This window comes from Elephas maximus, chromosome X, assembly GCF_024166365.1.
Source record: "Elephas maximus indicus isolate mEleMax1 chromosome X, mEleMax1 primary haplotype, whole genome shotgun sequence".
In the NCBI taxonomy this organism is placed as follows: domain Eukaryota; kingdom Metazoa; phylum Chordata; class Mammalia; order Proboscidea; family Elephantidae; genus Elephas; species Elephas maximus.
Genome location: NC_064846.1, coordinates 19,079,642 through 19,095,396, shown reverse-complemented (window position 1 = coordinate 19,095,396; position 15,755 = coordinate 19,079,642). Strand labels below are relative to the sequence as shown.

General features: G+C 42.9%; 1 protein-coding gene across 9 annotated transcripts in view; it reads right to left on the bottom strand.

The window, feature by feature from the left end:
• The window catches only part of ARHGEF6 (Rac/Cdc42 guanine nucleotide exchange factor 6), a 115,409-nt gene that overhangs the window by 63,543 nt on the left and 36,111 nt on the right, over window positions 1–15,755 (bottom strand). For all 9 annotated transcript variants that reach the window (XM_049872922.1, XM_049872925.1, XM_049872928.1 and 6 more), the window contains 3 exons: window positions 5,200–5,284; window positions 2,077–2,201; window positions 367–568 (listed from right to left, as the gene is read on the bottom strand). In XM_049872922.1, the coding sequence (XP_049728879.1) occupies window positions 367–568; window positions 2,077–2,201; window positions 5,200–5,284 (412 nt within the window). The remainder of the gene's footprint in view (window positions 1–366; window positions 569–2,076; window positions 2,202–5,199; window positions 5,285–15,755) is intronic.

Sequence of the window (15,755 nt, the reverse complement as noted above, 5' to 3'; positions counted from 1 at the left end):
GCACATGGCTTCTCTATTATTGTATGCTGCCATGGTGATTCTCAGAGCAGCAGCGAAGACTATGTACTGTATTACATAGGCTAGGATTAGTAGACATAAAGGGACATAGTTAAGGTGGAACAGTTGTCTGAGCTTGGAACTCCTTTGCTTATTTAGGTTTTTTTTTGCCTTGAAGTAATCTAAATGCAACTTTGTTTCCAAATATCTAATGACAGATTTTTCCCAGTATGTTCTAGTCTGATTTTTGACATACACAAACAAGTATAAACAGTTTCTGTTAACCAATTCAAACCACAAGATTTTTAGTAAAAATACCAATAAAGTCCAAGAGTCATATTCAAAATGACTTTTAAAAGTTTCACTTACCACTGGATTTAATTTCTCGGACATAATTACTAGGGAACCAGCCTGTTCTCCCATTTAAGGTGCCTTCCCACCAGCCACCTTCTTCCACTCGAGTGACATAAATGATGTCCCCTTTACAGACTGACAGTTCGTCTTCATTAGTCTGCTTAAAATTGAATCTTGCCTTTACTATCAACTGGTGACTTCCATTTTCCGTCATCTCCTAGAGACACAAAAGCAGATTAAGTGCTCACCTAAATAAGGGAGGGGTAGAAATTGCATAGATTTAGGCAAATAAGGTGGGGTGGCTAGTGATAAAACCCCAGGTCCACCTCAGCCCTGAGTTTTTAACTTAGGGGTCCATAGATGGGTCTCAGGGGAAACTGCATGCAAGTTGGGAGAATGTGCATTTTGGAAGGGGTCATAGCTTTCAGTTCCCTCTCTCCTCCCCCAACAATTATCTAAAGATACCTATTTATTTGAGCCAGGAAACAAAGCAGAGTGATAAAATATTTCACTCCACCGTCTACCTAACACACACATGATTCTATGACCAAGATTAGGGACTTAACTCTCATAAAATCTTTCTCCCACTGTCCAATTACTAACAATATTTTAATTTGGGCAAGACTAAGTTGTATACAAAGATCAAATATTCCATAGTTACCAAAATCAGGAGTTCTTAACCTGTCAGCCTAGAATTGGGTTTAACTTTTTGAGGGTCACCGACTCCTTTGAAAAGCTGATGAGCACGAAGGATCTTTGTCCAAGACAATACCCATGAGGACACGCATGTAAGATTTTGTACACACTTTGAGAAGGTCCAAGGGGTGTAGTGTTCATCAGCTTCTCAGAGGGATCTATGACCTCATGAAGGTCACCCACTTAAGTGATTTGGAAGTACTAGCTCATGGTGGCTGACAGGAAGTGGGTGGTTTTGATAAGAAATAAAGGTCTCACCCAAACAGCAGAAGATGGTGTATTTCCTCCCTTCCCAGACCAAACGCAAAGATAGCTGGGCAAGCCCAATATAGGCGCTCCTCATAGGCTGACATTTAAAATCAGGTCTTGCTCAATAGGGACCCAAAGGGAAAAATAATGATAACGACAATGATGATGATCTATTATGCGCCAGGCACTACTTAATTTTCCTAATAAATCCAACAACAGCAACAAACCAGTTGCCGTGGAGTTGATTCCAATTCATGGTGACCCCATGTGTGTCAGAGTAGAACTGTGCTCCACAGGGTTTTCAGTGACTGATTTTTCAGAAGTTGATCGCCAGGTCTTTCTTCCCAGGTGCCTCTGGGTGGACTCGAACCTCCAAGCTTTAGGTTAGCAGCTGACGGTGTTAACTGTTTGCACCACCCAGAGACTCTTTAATGAACCCAGGGGTATCATAAATAACAGTAAACTGCCATCAGGATGGAGTCATAAAGATGCTTACATCTGCACAGCATTTTCAGTTAAACGACTTGCCCAATTCTAATGAGGAACAGAGCTGGGGCTTCAACCCCATCTTCTGACTCTTGCCCTCCCCCCTCCACCCCCCATGACTTTTATTTGTTCTGATCAGGCCATTCAGAATTGGTGCTAGGTTTAAAATTAGTTTTCTCCGCGACACCCAGAACAAACAGGAGGGCTATTCGCCCCATATGGATGTGCAGCTGGGGTACTGATCTGATTTTATAGATTTTAAAACAGGCCAAGGGAACTGGGGACACTACTTACCACTGCCTTGGACTGCCTTTGCAGTCCTGGAGCTGTGCTAGAAACTGCTCCCTGTGGGTTTGTCTGAGAACTATTAGCAGAACTAAGAGAAGAGGAACGTCCACATGGTCTTTCTGAGAGCTGATCTGTGAAAAGAGGAAAAGGCATGGTAAAGGGAGCCACTCATGTTAGAAAAACAGTACCTTTCATGGGACACTATCAAAGGCAACCTGGCTGTAATGCTAACTGATCTCATTATGAACATGCCGAGTAGATTTCATCCCACCCTCCCATATGGCAGCTGACTTTTTTTCCTGAACCTTACTAGCCATTGCTCTCCAGTAGAATGAAAAACAGCGACAGAACCACATTTTCTCTTAACCCATTTCCCTACAACCCTTCCCTCCTGAACCAGTTGCAACAGTATGCCCTGTTATCCCAGGCAGGACTATATTGGGTACCAAACAGCTGTTTGTGGCTCTTATTACTTCAAAATATTTCAAATTTCTCTCTTTGCTTTTTGGCTCATAACGGAGTGGTTCTTTTCTTACCCGCATGTAACAAATTTGTGAGGCATATATAATGTAAAATCTCCCCCGGGCTTGGGGGGGTATGTGTGTGTGTGTATGGGGTGCGGGCGGGGGGGACAGAGAATAAGAATGAGAGATTGTGTCTGGGAAAGATGCAATCTTGATACTAGAAAAAAATTTTTTTAATCAAACTCAGGGGTTCTCTCTTCCTTCAGACCTTGGGAAATTTGATCGGGCCCGAGCTAAGCTGGGTGTTTCAGTACGCTGACAGTGTACTAAAGAGAGAAGCTGGCTTCTTGACAAATTCAAAGGAAGGTTCTTTTCCCCTCCATTTATTTTTAAAAGATATAAACTGCAAAAGTCTAAAGCCCAAACATTCCCTAGGTGACAAGCTCAGTATCCAAGTAATTTCCTTGATGCTGTGGGTTTTAACTTTCACCTCCTTGTATTTTTATAAATATCTGTGGCAAGGGAAGAGACTGTAAAACTTGCTAGGAGAGTTTGGCAGAGGAACGTATAATTTGTGTGGCATAATGTTAGAATTATACGATCCTCCCTGCCCAGATCTGGATAGTTGTCGTGTGTGTTAAATATAGTTACTTGAATTAGCTGTGCTTTCTGCTCTACGCCTTGCGATAGCTCAAAAGCTTTTTCTTTTTTTCTAAATAGCGAAAGAACAACCTCAGAGAAGTATTTTTACGTTTATTGTTATTATATACAGCTCTTTTGACTAAAAGTATAATTACTTGAGAGCTTCCTAGATGCTCCAGCCTGTTTGGCACTTGATTATATTGTCTGCTCTTGTTCTCTAATTGTTTCACGTGGGTAAGTTGAGTCTCCCTAAATAGACTGTCATTTTCTCGAGGGCGGGACCACATCTTACGCTTCCTTTGTAGCACCTGGCAGTGCTGGGTACACAGCCTGCTGACTCTCTACACCACCAGTCTGAGCAGTGTGTCCCGAGGCTGGGTATAAGAGCTCTGGAGTCAGTTGGAGGTGGGTTTGAACTCCATTTCTGTGACTTACTGTTTAGTTAGGCAACTATGGGCTTGAGTTTCCTCACTTGTGATGTGGACCTAATAATAATACCTGCCCCCAAGGTTGTTTCAAAGATTAAGCAAGACCAGAGACCACCCAAGGCCCTTAGGACAGCCTCGACCCATGGAAAGGGCTCAAAGCATTTTTAAAAATGTATTGTGGTAAAGTACATATAACAAAAAGTTTAATGTTTTAGCCATTTTTAAGCGTACAATCCAGGCATTAATTACATTCACCATGTTGTGCCAGTATCACCACTATCTCTGTCCAAAAGTCTTTCATCACCTTAAACAGAAAGTGAGTACTCGTTAAGCAATAACTCCCATTCCCTCCTGTCCTCAGCCCCTGCTAACCCCAAATAAACGTTTGACTCTATGCCCTTGCGTATTCTAAATGTTTCATATAAGCGAGATTATACAATATTTGTCCTTTTGTGTCTGAGTTATTTCACTCAGCATAACGTTTTCAAGGGTCATCCATGTTGTAGTATGCATCAGAACTTCATTTCTTTTCATGGTTGAGTAATATTCCATTGTATGTATATATACATTTTGTTCATCCATTCATCTGCTGATGGGCACCTGGGTTATTTCCACAGAGCTCAACCCATTTTAACTATGATTCTTACCACCCAGCTATAAGTAAGATACTATATCACAGAAGGAGTGGAGTTACACTCCCAGTTTATCATCATCTTTGCATTTACCAGAATTTATATTTATTATCTCCAATCGAGTGGGTGTTAAAAATGTAAACAACAAATACTCTTTTCACTTCCTATGACCTTGAGGTTTCATTTCCAGTGCAAGGTTACTGAGGGGGTTCCTTTACATGGACAAACCCATTGCCATTGAGTCAATTCCAATTCCTGGTGGCCATGTAGGACAGGGTAGAACTGCCCCATAGGGTTTCCAAGGCTGTAAGTCTTTACGGAAGTAGATTGCCACATCTTTCTCCCAAGGAGCATCTGGTGGGTTCGAACCACTGACCTTTCGGTTAGCAGCCAAGCGCTTAACCACCGTGCCACCAGGGCTCCTTACATGAACAAAGACATATGGAAAACTATGAGAAATATGTGTTGTTGCTAGTGGGGAAAGGGAAGTAGCAGTTGTATTTTGCAAACTTTATGAAAAGGGGAACTGGTCTTTTCCTTTATAACTTCTGTCCTGTTATGTTCATTTGGTTATTCAATAGCTTTGAATGAGATATTTTCTTTATTAAGAGCATTAGAATGACATCTGCAGTAAACCCATTGCCGTCGAGTCAATTCCATCTCAAAGTGACCTTACAGGACAGAGTAGAGCTGCCCCATACGGTTTCCAAGGCTATACTCTTCACGGAAGCAGACTGCCACATCTCTCCCCTGCGACATCTGAGGTAGGTATATTTAAATCTTAAGCCATAAAAAAGTAAAGCATTTGACACCCATTGGGGTTTATGTGCAGGTGGGCACGGGGTGGGGATTTGCATGGTTGCAAATCAAACAATCCTGGCCACGGTTGGCTCCTAGGGTAATCAGAAACACATGGATCCAAAAATGTCACACAGAACTCCTAAATCACAAGCCTTTGCTTACCTTCTGTTGCTTTGTTGACAGCTAAAAGGGTGCTCAGAACTTTGGAGAAATTGACCCCCAAATAAAGGTCCTCAGGATCAAATACCTACGAGAAAGGAAAATTGAAACTGTGAGACACTGTAAGTATTCAAGTCAGCCAACAGAGGTATCAAAAAGCCGCTTCCTCCAGCTCTCGGGAGAAAAAATGTAAAAGCTAAGACGTGAACCTCTCTATACCTCTGGGAGAAATGAAAGCGGCAGCTGAGCCGCCTAATGACATGTGGCAGGCCATCAGTGAGTCAGAGAGAAGCAGTAATGGGAAATGAAAGCCAAGCAGAGAACGCAGTGCCCACCAGGAAATACACAGTGCAGACTCAGACCCATTCTTTCGGACCTGAACACATCAATACTCACAGCCCAGTTACCGGAAATGCATGCGCATGGGTAACAGTTAATGCCGGGCACCTGCGGAACGTACTCCACAGTCCACACACGAGGAGGTGGACCTTTTGGACACTTGTGCCTTCCTCTCGGCTCTCCTTCCTCCCCACTGTAACCCAGTGGATCCCAAGTGCCTGAGATCACAACTCCATGTTGCCCAAACTTTCTGCCCAGGTCTGGCTTTTGCCCTCAGTCTCAGTTCCTGGTTTCTGCTGCTTGACCTTGCTTGCTCCCTCAACTATCTTCATATACTAGAACCCTTGACTGCCTGAGCCTATGGATTCTTCCTGGCCTTAGGTGACTTCTCTGGATATGACCTCTGGCCTTCCTGATACTACTCAACTCTCAGCATCAAAATGTTACATAAATACAACATTTCACTTTGCCAGTCTCAACCACCATTCTGAATGCTACTATCCCTAGTGAAGATACCAATCAGTTGTTTTAAGGACCATTTAATTGTTAATTTTAACATTTATTCAATGTATTAAAATGTATTGAGACTTCTAGTCTCAAATATATGTAATTGAGACTGGAAGTGTTCTCAAGCACAGGCACAATCTGTATAGGTATACACATATCTACAGGTAACCAGGAAACCCTGGTGTCGTAGTGATTAAGTGCCACGGCTGCTAACCAAGAGGTCGGCAGTTCGAATCCACCAGGCACTCCTTGGAAACGCTATAGTGCAGTTCTACTCTGTCCTATAGGGTCGCTATGAGTCGGAATCAACTCGACGGCACTGGGTTTGTTTCTTTTGCTATAGGTAACCAGATGCCCACCTTCCAGATGGAAATGCTCCATTTAAAAACATGTCCTTCCAGGATGTCTACAAATCTCTTGAAGAAAACAGATCGCATCATTTTTTCCCAAATGTGGCCATGGAAATATAAAGTGTCTTTTCATGTGGGACATGATCGGTAACGGGCCTAAGATTTTCAAGGGGTCTGTCTTCGTATTTGGGTCCAGCCATTTGTTGCATTTCTAATCTGCATATTTTCTGGGCACCACATTAAGACAAATTTTTATCTTTCCTTGTACATATTCTTCAAGACCTAAATGTCTCTAGAATGAAAACATATAATACCAAATTTTTTCCAGCTTTGCGAGGTCAGTAAAGATAAAACATGCTAATGTGAGCCTACACAAGTCTGCCTATTCTGGGATTCACAAAGCTACTTACTACTTGTTTGATCAATGAATATTTTGCATTCAAACTTAAAATGACTGAAGAACCCAACTGCATGTAAAAATGAGACACTAATATACTTTTAATAAAGGGGTAACGTTAATATTACTGAAGAGTTAAATGATACTATGATCCAAATATGTTTCTGTTTTATGCTATAGTATAATCTTCAACATTTTCCATGAAAAAAAAATGACAAGGGTTCTGTTTCATTCTGCCATATCCTTGGTGAGCAAGATGCAATAGACTATGAAGAGAGTGTCCAGTATCCCAGGGGGTCCCAGGCTTTTTGAATCCCCCTTCAAACGTTGATCAAGTGGGAAAGTGTTAACGACGTGTATGCCAAATGGTAGCAAAGCAAAAAATACACTTCTTTTTTAGCCCACAATTCCTAAGGGGAGTGGGAGTATGTGTGTGCATGTGGATATGTGTGTTGGGTGAGTGTGATAGAGATGGGTAGAGTCTACAATAATATGCCGAAGTCAATATTTGCAGAGTAAGGCCCCAGAATGAAAGCTGGAATTAAATTCTCCCCTTGCTGTTTTGTGTTGCTACTTATCCAGGTTAATTAACCATCTATAGGTGGCGACACTGGTGTTATTAACGTGTTTGGGTACTTGACTGAATTTGAAACCAAGTCAACTGATTTTTTTTTAAACTGATTAGAAAAGGAAACATGCACCAACAAGAGTCACTGCATCTGCTTGAGGCAAGTTGCCTGGCACTATACACAGTTCTCTTTTGAGAAGACCCCAATACACTATAGCTTACCCACTGACCTGTTCTTTTCACTGCAAGCCTAGCCTACAGCACTAGGAATTACACAGAAGTTGGAAGAGGCTTCTGGGACTAGTAGTGAAGGCAATGCCTGAGGATTTTGATTTCAGAGCAATTGGAAGATCAGATACAACCACCACACCCTCCACCACACCATGCCCTCCCAAGCACCAAATTGAATGATATTGGAAATTCCACCCAACACCTTTCTTCCATGCATTTAAGATTGGTTCCCAACTAAAATAGAAATATTATTTGGAGGGAAGATAACACTTTCAGTGGTTATCAGTCACTTATACCTTAGTGGAAATGAGAGGAGTGAGACCAAGTTTAGAGATGATGACATACAGAAAGTACTAGGGCATGGGGCCTAACTGGGAAAGAGCAAGGGAGAACCCCTTAACATGGAGAGGGTGGGAAGAGAACAGGGGAAAATTAGATTACACTAGAGGTCATTTTCCTCGGACTGATCCCACTCACTCATACATCCAAAATGGAGAATAGATGCCCATTTCCCTCTGCAAAGCACTGGCCTGTTAAAGGGTAATGCAAAATCACACATTTCTCCTGTACACAGCCATGATGATATTCCTGTCTAGTCCCCTGTGTGAGTTTCACAAGCCTGTTGAGGGTCTCTGGTATGTGACTGAGTTCCAGATTAGCCAAACTTTCTTTATACCTATTTTGGTCCAGAGGTGGATGGTATGGAAATGAGCTGGCTAGTTCCAGTTGGATCTGTGAATGCCAGATGAACAGCAGAGTTCCCTCCCTCCATTCATTCCATCCCTACTGTGACACAGACAAGAAAGAAAACACAGCTTCTTAGATTACTCCTTGATGGTTTCATGCTACCACTCCTGCAATCAAATGAGGCAAGGTTCGAATCTAACAGCAATGAAAACATTTACTCTATCCTGGGTAATCAATAAGAGACACAGAGATTAAGCCTGATTTAAGATTTTCTAAAAGGTATATACATGTAACCAAAAAAAAACAAACCCAGTGCCGTCGAGTCGATTCTGACTCATAGCGACCCTATAGGACAGAGTAGAACTGCCCCATAGAGTTTCCAAGGAGCACCTGGCAGATTCAAACTGCCAACCCTTTGGTTAGCAGCCATAGCTCTTAACCATTACGCCACCAGGGTTTCCTATATACCAGCCTAAAATCCAGTCCCACATCAGCAGATGAAATCAGACGAAACATTTCATTTAAAAATGTTTCCCCACATTTTCCCATTTTGGATATCCACAATGACAGCAATGCCTATTTTTTATCCACTAAACACCAGGTGTTAATTCTGAATTTTGGGGGGTCTGCCAGCATAAACTGCACAGAACTTAATATTTTTTATGGATTTACAAATAGATCCTTTTGGAATAGTTCTCAGTTTCAACATGCATGCTATTTTATGACATTTTCCCTAAGCTGACAAGAGGAAGAACATGAGAAAAAAACTCACCCCTAACGCCTTGCTCCAGCCCTTCACTTATCTTAATAAGGATAGCTACCACGGACTGATTTATTGAGCCATAGCTACATGCCTGGCACCATCAGGACTGGCTCTCTAAGATAGATGATAGATAGATAGGCAGGCAGGTAGGTAGATAAAAAAAAAAAAGGTAGATAATAGACACAAATGTGGATGTGGATATGAATATAGATAAAGTATATAAGAGCCACGGCTGCTAATCAAAAAGTTGGCAGTTTGAATCCACCAGCTGCTCCTTGGAAACCCTATGGGGCAGTTCTACTCTTTCCTATAGGGGTCGCTTTGAGTCAGAATTAACTCAACGGCAACGGGTTTGGGTTTTGGTTTGGTTATATATTCATTGCATTGGTTCTTCCAGCAAGCTTGTGATGTGGACACAATTATTTCCCTATTTTGCACAAGTAAACTGAGACTCGGAGTGGTTATGTCACAGAGCAAGAATGTGATAAAACCAAAAAACCTCGTTTTCTGTGTCGATTCTGACTCACAGCAACCCTACAGGACAGAGTAGAACTGCCCCATAGGGTTTCTAAGGTTGTAATCTTTACAAAAGCAGACTGCCACATCTTTCTCCTGCAGAGCAGCTGGTGGGTTTGAACCACCGACCTTTCAGTTAACAGCCAAGTGCTTAACCACTGCACCACCAGGGCTCCTCAAGAATGTGATAGAACCAATAAAAGTACACACACAAAAAAGTACCCTGAGGGACACTGTAGCTCTGAACGCATACTTTTATGTTTCCATGATACATAAAAAGAGTAAAAAAGAAATCCGTGGGTTTATACACAAAAAGAAACTCCTTGCTGCTGTCAATACAAACAGCATCTGTACCATGCGCAGCAAGTTTGTTACAGACCCTAAGATGACTAACCCAACTCACTGTGGCCAGAAAGAAAGTCCCCCACATGACAAGACTGTGTCTGCAGGAGCTTTGCCTAATTCCTGTGCTGTCCTTCCCATTCCAAGGGGCAGCCCTGCCCCAGCAGGCGCCTGGCCATGTTTGCCAGCAGCAGGAAAGGGCTGCACTGAGCTACTGGTTCCACCTTGTGAGCCACAGTCCACATTTGTGAGGCGCTGGTTGCCTGGGGATTCAGCCTGTGGTTACAGTACAAAGCTAAACTGTCTGGGCTGCATGCAATGACATTCAGCTCCTTGACTTCCTTGACATCATGCTCTAATCATCCGGGTTAACTAGTCACAAACCCAGCTACATCCCGGTTAAGAGAAGAAGCCGTACCCTATTCTAGTTTAGAACCAAATAATTTCATCCAGGTAATGCCTCTAAATGGAGCCCTGGTGGTGAAGTGGTTAAGAGTTCAGCTGTTAACCAAAAGGTCAGCAGTTCGAATCCACTAGTCGCTCCTTGGAAACCCTATGGGGCAGTTCTACTCTGTCCTATAGGGTGGCTATGAGTCGGAATCGACTTGACAGCAATTTTTTGGAATAGCTCTAAGTTCGTGTGGCTTCAGTACTATCCAATCAACTTTATTTTAAGGTAATTTCGGGATTGGGATGATCATAATAGTCTCCATCACTCAACTGTTAGGAAAGTCACAATAATCTAGTCAACTGAAAAGCAAGTGATCGATTCAGCAGGACCACACAGACAGCTTACATTTCAGGCCCCCTAAAAAAATGATTCCAAATATTGCAGGAACATTCCAGCTCTCCTTTTCTTTGCTAATGTTCTTATTGAACAAGATCTTAAATTAACTTAGCTCATTTTGAATCACATTCGCTAATTCTCACAGCTGAGCACCCTGTCTCTGTTAACCCCTGAACTTTGGAGGAAATGTCATTACACAGCGCGACAGAGCAAGCAAATCTGAGCTGCTTAGTCATATGTCACTGGGTGGCACCACTCTTGGCTCTGTGAACGCGACCTGAGATGCTTCCACACAGCTCCTACTAAAAGCAATCATAAAATCAGCAACAAATAAGGCTCTTAGCTCAGAAATTGGACTCAATTACCCATTGATATTTCACTTACTAGAGTGCAGTGGACGGCATTTGTGCCCTGCCTGGTATTAAATAATAACTGTTCTATTTGATATGAACCAAATGTAAGAGAGTAAACCCTGCTCTCTACTCCACTCTTGTTTCCTCCCTTTCTCTCCATACCAGCTATTTTGAGAGCAAGATCTGACTTGTGCGTGTAGCTGCAATAATATATGGTGTGTTGGAAAGAGTACCTGTGTGAGGGTCAGAAGGAGCCCTGGTGGCGCAGTGGCTAAGTGCTCAGATGTTAACTGAAGGGTGGGCAGTTCGAACCCACCAACCAGCCGCTCCGCAGGAGAAAGTTGTGGCTGTTTGCTCCCGTAAAGGTTTACAGCCTTGGAAACTCCATGGGGTAGTTCTACTCTGTCCTATAGGGTCACTATGAGTTGGAATCGACTTAGCGGCAACAGGTTTGGTATAGTATAGGTGAGGGTCAGAAGACCTTGGCTACAGTCCCAGCTCTGTCGCTGCCACAGTTGTGCTGACCTCTGATCTTTGGAAAGCAACACCACATTTTGCAGCCCATTTCCCATCTGGAAAGTGAGAAGTGTCTTTGACCAAAGGAGCGCAGTGAGAGGCCTCTCAAAGGCAGCATCTTGTCTGGGTCTCCATGGTTCAGGATCTGGTCTTCAATTCTCCAGGCTCTTGCGAATGGATTCACACTAAGCAAGCTCACAAAAGGCTGATGCACAAACCAAATGCTAATATTAATTTTTACTAAAAAAATAAACCACTAAGCGGACTGGATACTTTCATTTTCTGGACAGAGCACTCCCTCCCAACAGAGAAATCTACATAGTAAGACAAATTTTAGTTAGAAATTTATTAGACAAAATAGAATCAAAACAAAGAGTCTGGGGTACCACAACCTAATATGATCATTGTTGTTGTGTGCCGTCAAGTTGATTTCGACTCACAGGGAATCCATGTGACAGAGAAGAACTGTTTTTCAGGCCGTAATGTTTATGGGAGCAGATCACCAGGTTTTTTCTCCCATGGAGCTGCTGGTGGGTTCGAACCACCGACCTTTCAGTTAGCAGCCAAGCGCTTAACCATTGCACGACTGTTAAGAAGTTGATTTTTCAAACTGTCATCTTCAAAAAACCAACCAATTTGTGAATCCTGGCTGTAGCTTGCTGCCAGTGCATAGTGGGATTTGGATTGTGATTCTGGACAGCTGTAACCATCTATGCTCTTCTGTCCCTGTGGACTTTCTGAGAGTCATTTGACGTGACTGATATGGGCTCCCAGATTACTTGCACACAGTAGAATCCAGAGCCAGGAAGGTCATCCGTAGCACTTCTGGTGGTAGCAGCAAAGATACGAGTGTGATCCCTCACTGTTCACTCTTCATCTCAAAGTCACCAAATCCATTCTGTGCTGGACACCCCAGCATCACCGGCATCGCCTTATCACACCTTATGACCTCCGTTCTTCCCATTAGCGCTCCGTTGTGGGGGGAACCAAGAGCAGGAGGCTTAGACCCAGCTGCTTCAAAGCCAGCCAGCTATCGTGGCCTGTGCTTCTGTCACCAGAGCCTCTGCAGGAGCCACACTGGCTGCCAGCTGTGAGGGGTGGGAGTGGATGGGTGATGCCTCAGCTGCTGGAGCAGCTGTGTGCCAGACCTGGAGGTGTCCTCCCCACCACCACCACCATCCCTGCAGAGAAGGGGGACTGTATTTCTAGTGTTCCAAATTGGAATGCGGAACACATTTTCCCAGAGAAATAACATCCTACCTGCCACTTAGTGTCTGTGAGTTTATGGTACAGCCACAAAAACCAAACCCATTGCCGGTGAGTCAATTCCAACTCTTATCAACCCTACAGGACACAGCAGAACTGTCCCACAGGGTTTCTAAGGCTATAATCTTTACGGTAGCAGACTGCCACATCTTTCTCCCATAGAGTGATTGGTGGGTTCAAATCACCAACCTTTAGGTTTGCAGCCAAGTGCTTAACTACTGCGCCACCAGGGCACCAGAAGAGCCATATTATGTGTTAAACAGGCTGTTGTGGGCCAGCCAGAAAACATAATCACCATGTAGAATCTTATTCCTACGGGAAAATGTTTTTGGTGTTCTTAACAATAACTTACAAACGAATGTTTGGAAAATAATCTGATTTTAAATTGAAGAACGCTTGGACTAACATCCAATGCCCAAATTCCTTTATGCTTTTTCCTTGTCCTTTCATATAAAGTATAAACAAATGCCCTAGACACTGAGTATTATTTATTTGAGAACTCTCCATGATGACAGACTCAAGCTATCCACATGAAGACTATGAGAACAGCCTCAAAAATGTCAACTATCAACAGCTCCTACCTGTGTAACAATCCAGGCAGTTAGGAAGAAGACTCAGTTGTGTGCAGATGGGGCTCCTGCAGCCTCTCCTTTCCTAGGCACCTACTAAGATGTGGGGTTGGAGCTCAGGAGCATAGCAGAAGCAACAGCTTCACTATTAATTCAATGCCCAGGACAGATCAGTGTTAAATGAGCTCCACACAAAGATGAGGGAGGACCAACCTGAGGTAATCTTTAAACCTTAAACCACAAATCTCCCCTGAAGTCTTCTTAAAACCAAACAATAGTCTAGCTTAACTAGTGAAGACTATCTGCCTTAAGCATTGTGCTCTTTTAAGATCTATCTATATGGGATCAAATGGACAATAGCAACTTGAAAGATTAGATAGGAAATTTAGAGGGCAGGGTGTTTATATCAACGGGGGAAGAACAGCTCGGAAAAGGCGGGTGAGAATGGCTGCACAACTTGAAGAACATAATCAATGTCACTGAATTTCTACAGGAAGAAATTGTTGTATGTTCTCTGTATATCCTCAATCACAACAAAAATGAATTACTTAAGAAACAAAAAAAAAGATGAAGGAGGGCCAAACACAATGAAAAAAAGAGCCAATGCAGGTTGCTTTTAACAGCACCTCTTCTGGCAGTTTCACTTGTTGTTTTCCAGAATGTTCTCCACTGCCCCCACCTTCTGAACGGCTAGCCTTCCAGTCTGTAGAGACGCTGCACACTGAAGCCTTCAATCATCTACCACTGTAACATTCCCTTTTTATTATGTGGGTGTTAAGATTAGTCCTGTATTTCCAATTAGACAGTGGATCTTTCAAGTCCAAATTCCCCTGCAGCCCTGGTCCAGTATTCAACATATACAAGATATATGATAAATAATCATTCATTGGTTACTTGACTGTATCTTCTGTCAGAGAAATTTGGATATAAATTATACCTAGAATGTAAGCCCCACAGTGGTTCAGGGGTAGAATTCCAGCCTTCCATGTGGGGACCCAGGTTCAATTTTCAGCCAATATAGCTCATGCACAGCCACTACCTGTCTGTCAGCGGAGGCTACAGTGTTGCTACAATGCTGAACAGGTTTCAGCAGTGCTTCCAAACTAAGATGGACTAGGAAGAAAGGCCTGGCGATCTACTTCTGAAAATCAGCCAATGAAAACCATATGGATCACAACAGTCTGATCACCATGAGTCGGGGGCTGACTCGAAAGCAGCTATCAACGACAAACAAACCCCATCAAGTCAGTTTTTTTTTTAATTTTTTAACTTCTGTACCCCCAGTGCTAGAAGAGTACCTGCCACATAGTAGACACTCAATAAATATTTGCTGAATTAATGAAAGTCAGGATGATTAATCATAATTGAAGGCAAAGCATTGCTGAAATTAAAGTAAAAGAAATATCATTTAAGAAAGAAATAAAAATCAATTTCCAGAAACTTTCTGGGAACACATCTACCGTCTAAGACACACATGCACTTATCTGCAAAATTAACCTCTATGACCGTGATGGTGCCCAAAGCTATCATCAAACTCCAGGCTTATGGACTTCATTGAGTTGAGTATGGCAAAATCCTCAGCTGCTGCCCTGTCCTCCAGAAAAAATACCAAACCAAAAACCCATTGCTGTCAGGTCGATTCAGACTTATAGAGGCCCTATCGGACAGAGTAGAACTGCCCCGTAGGTTCCCATGGCTGTAAATCTTTATGGAAGCAGACTGCCAAGTCTTTCTCCCATGGAGTGTCTGGTGGGTTCAAACCACTGACCTCTTAGTTAGCAGCCAAGAGCTTAACCACGGCACCACCAGGGCTCCCTCCTAGTTAATACAGGTTCCTTTAAATCCCACCACAAAGCACTATCACCCGAGCACAGTAGAGAAGGGAAGCTGCAAAGAACTGTGAGATTTTACTGCTTTGCTGGAATCAGCTAGATTTTAACTGTTTCACTGTAAAATAGGTTCTAAGATAACTGATGACTTTTCTAATGACAAACACTACCAGTCACACTCACCTGTTCATACCTATGTTCTAAAATCAGCTCCAACTTGGAGCCAGAGATCAGTGGGCCATGACAAAGTAACTTACAGAAGCGAGAAGTGGTAACAGGCAATTTGAAAAACTATAAATCACATGGGGGTGTTGGTGGTTCAGTGGTAGAATTCTCACCTTCCATAAAAAAGACCAAGTCCAGGCCAATGTACCTTATGGGTGGCCACCACCCATTTGTCAGTGGGCGCTTGCGTGTTGCTACGATGCTGAACAGGCTTCAGCTGAGCTCGCAGACTAAGACGGACCTGCAGACTAAGAAAGGCCTAGCAATCTATTTCCAAAAATCAGCTCATGAAAACCCTATGGATCACAACGGTC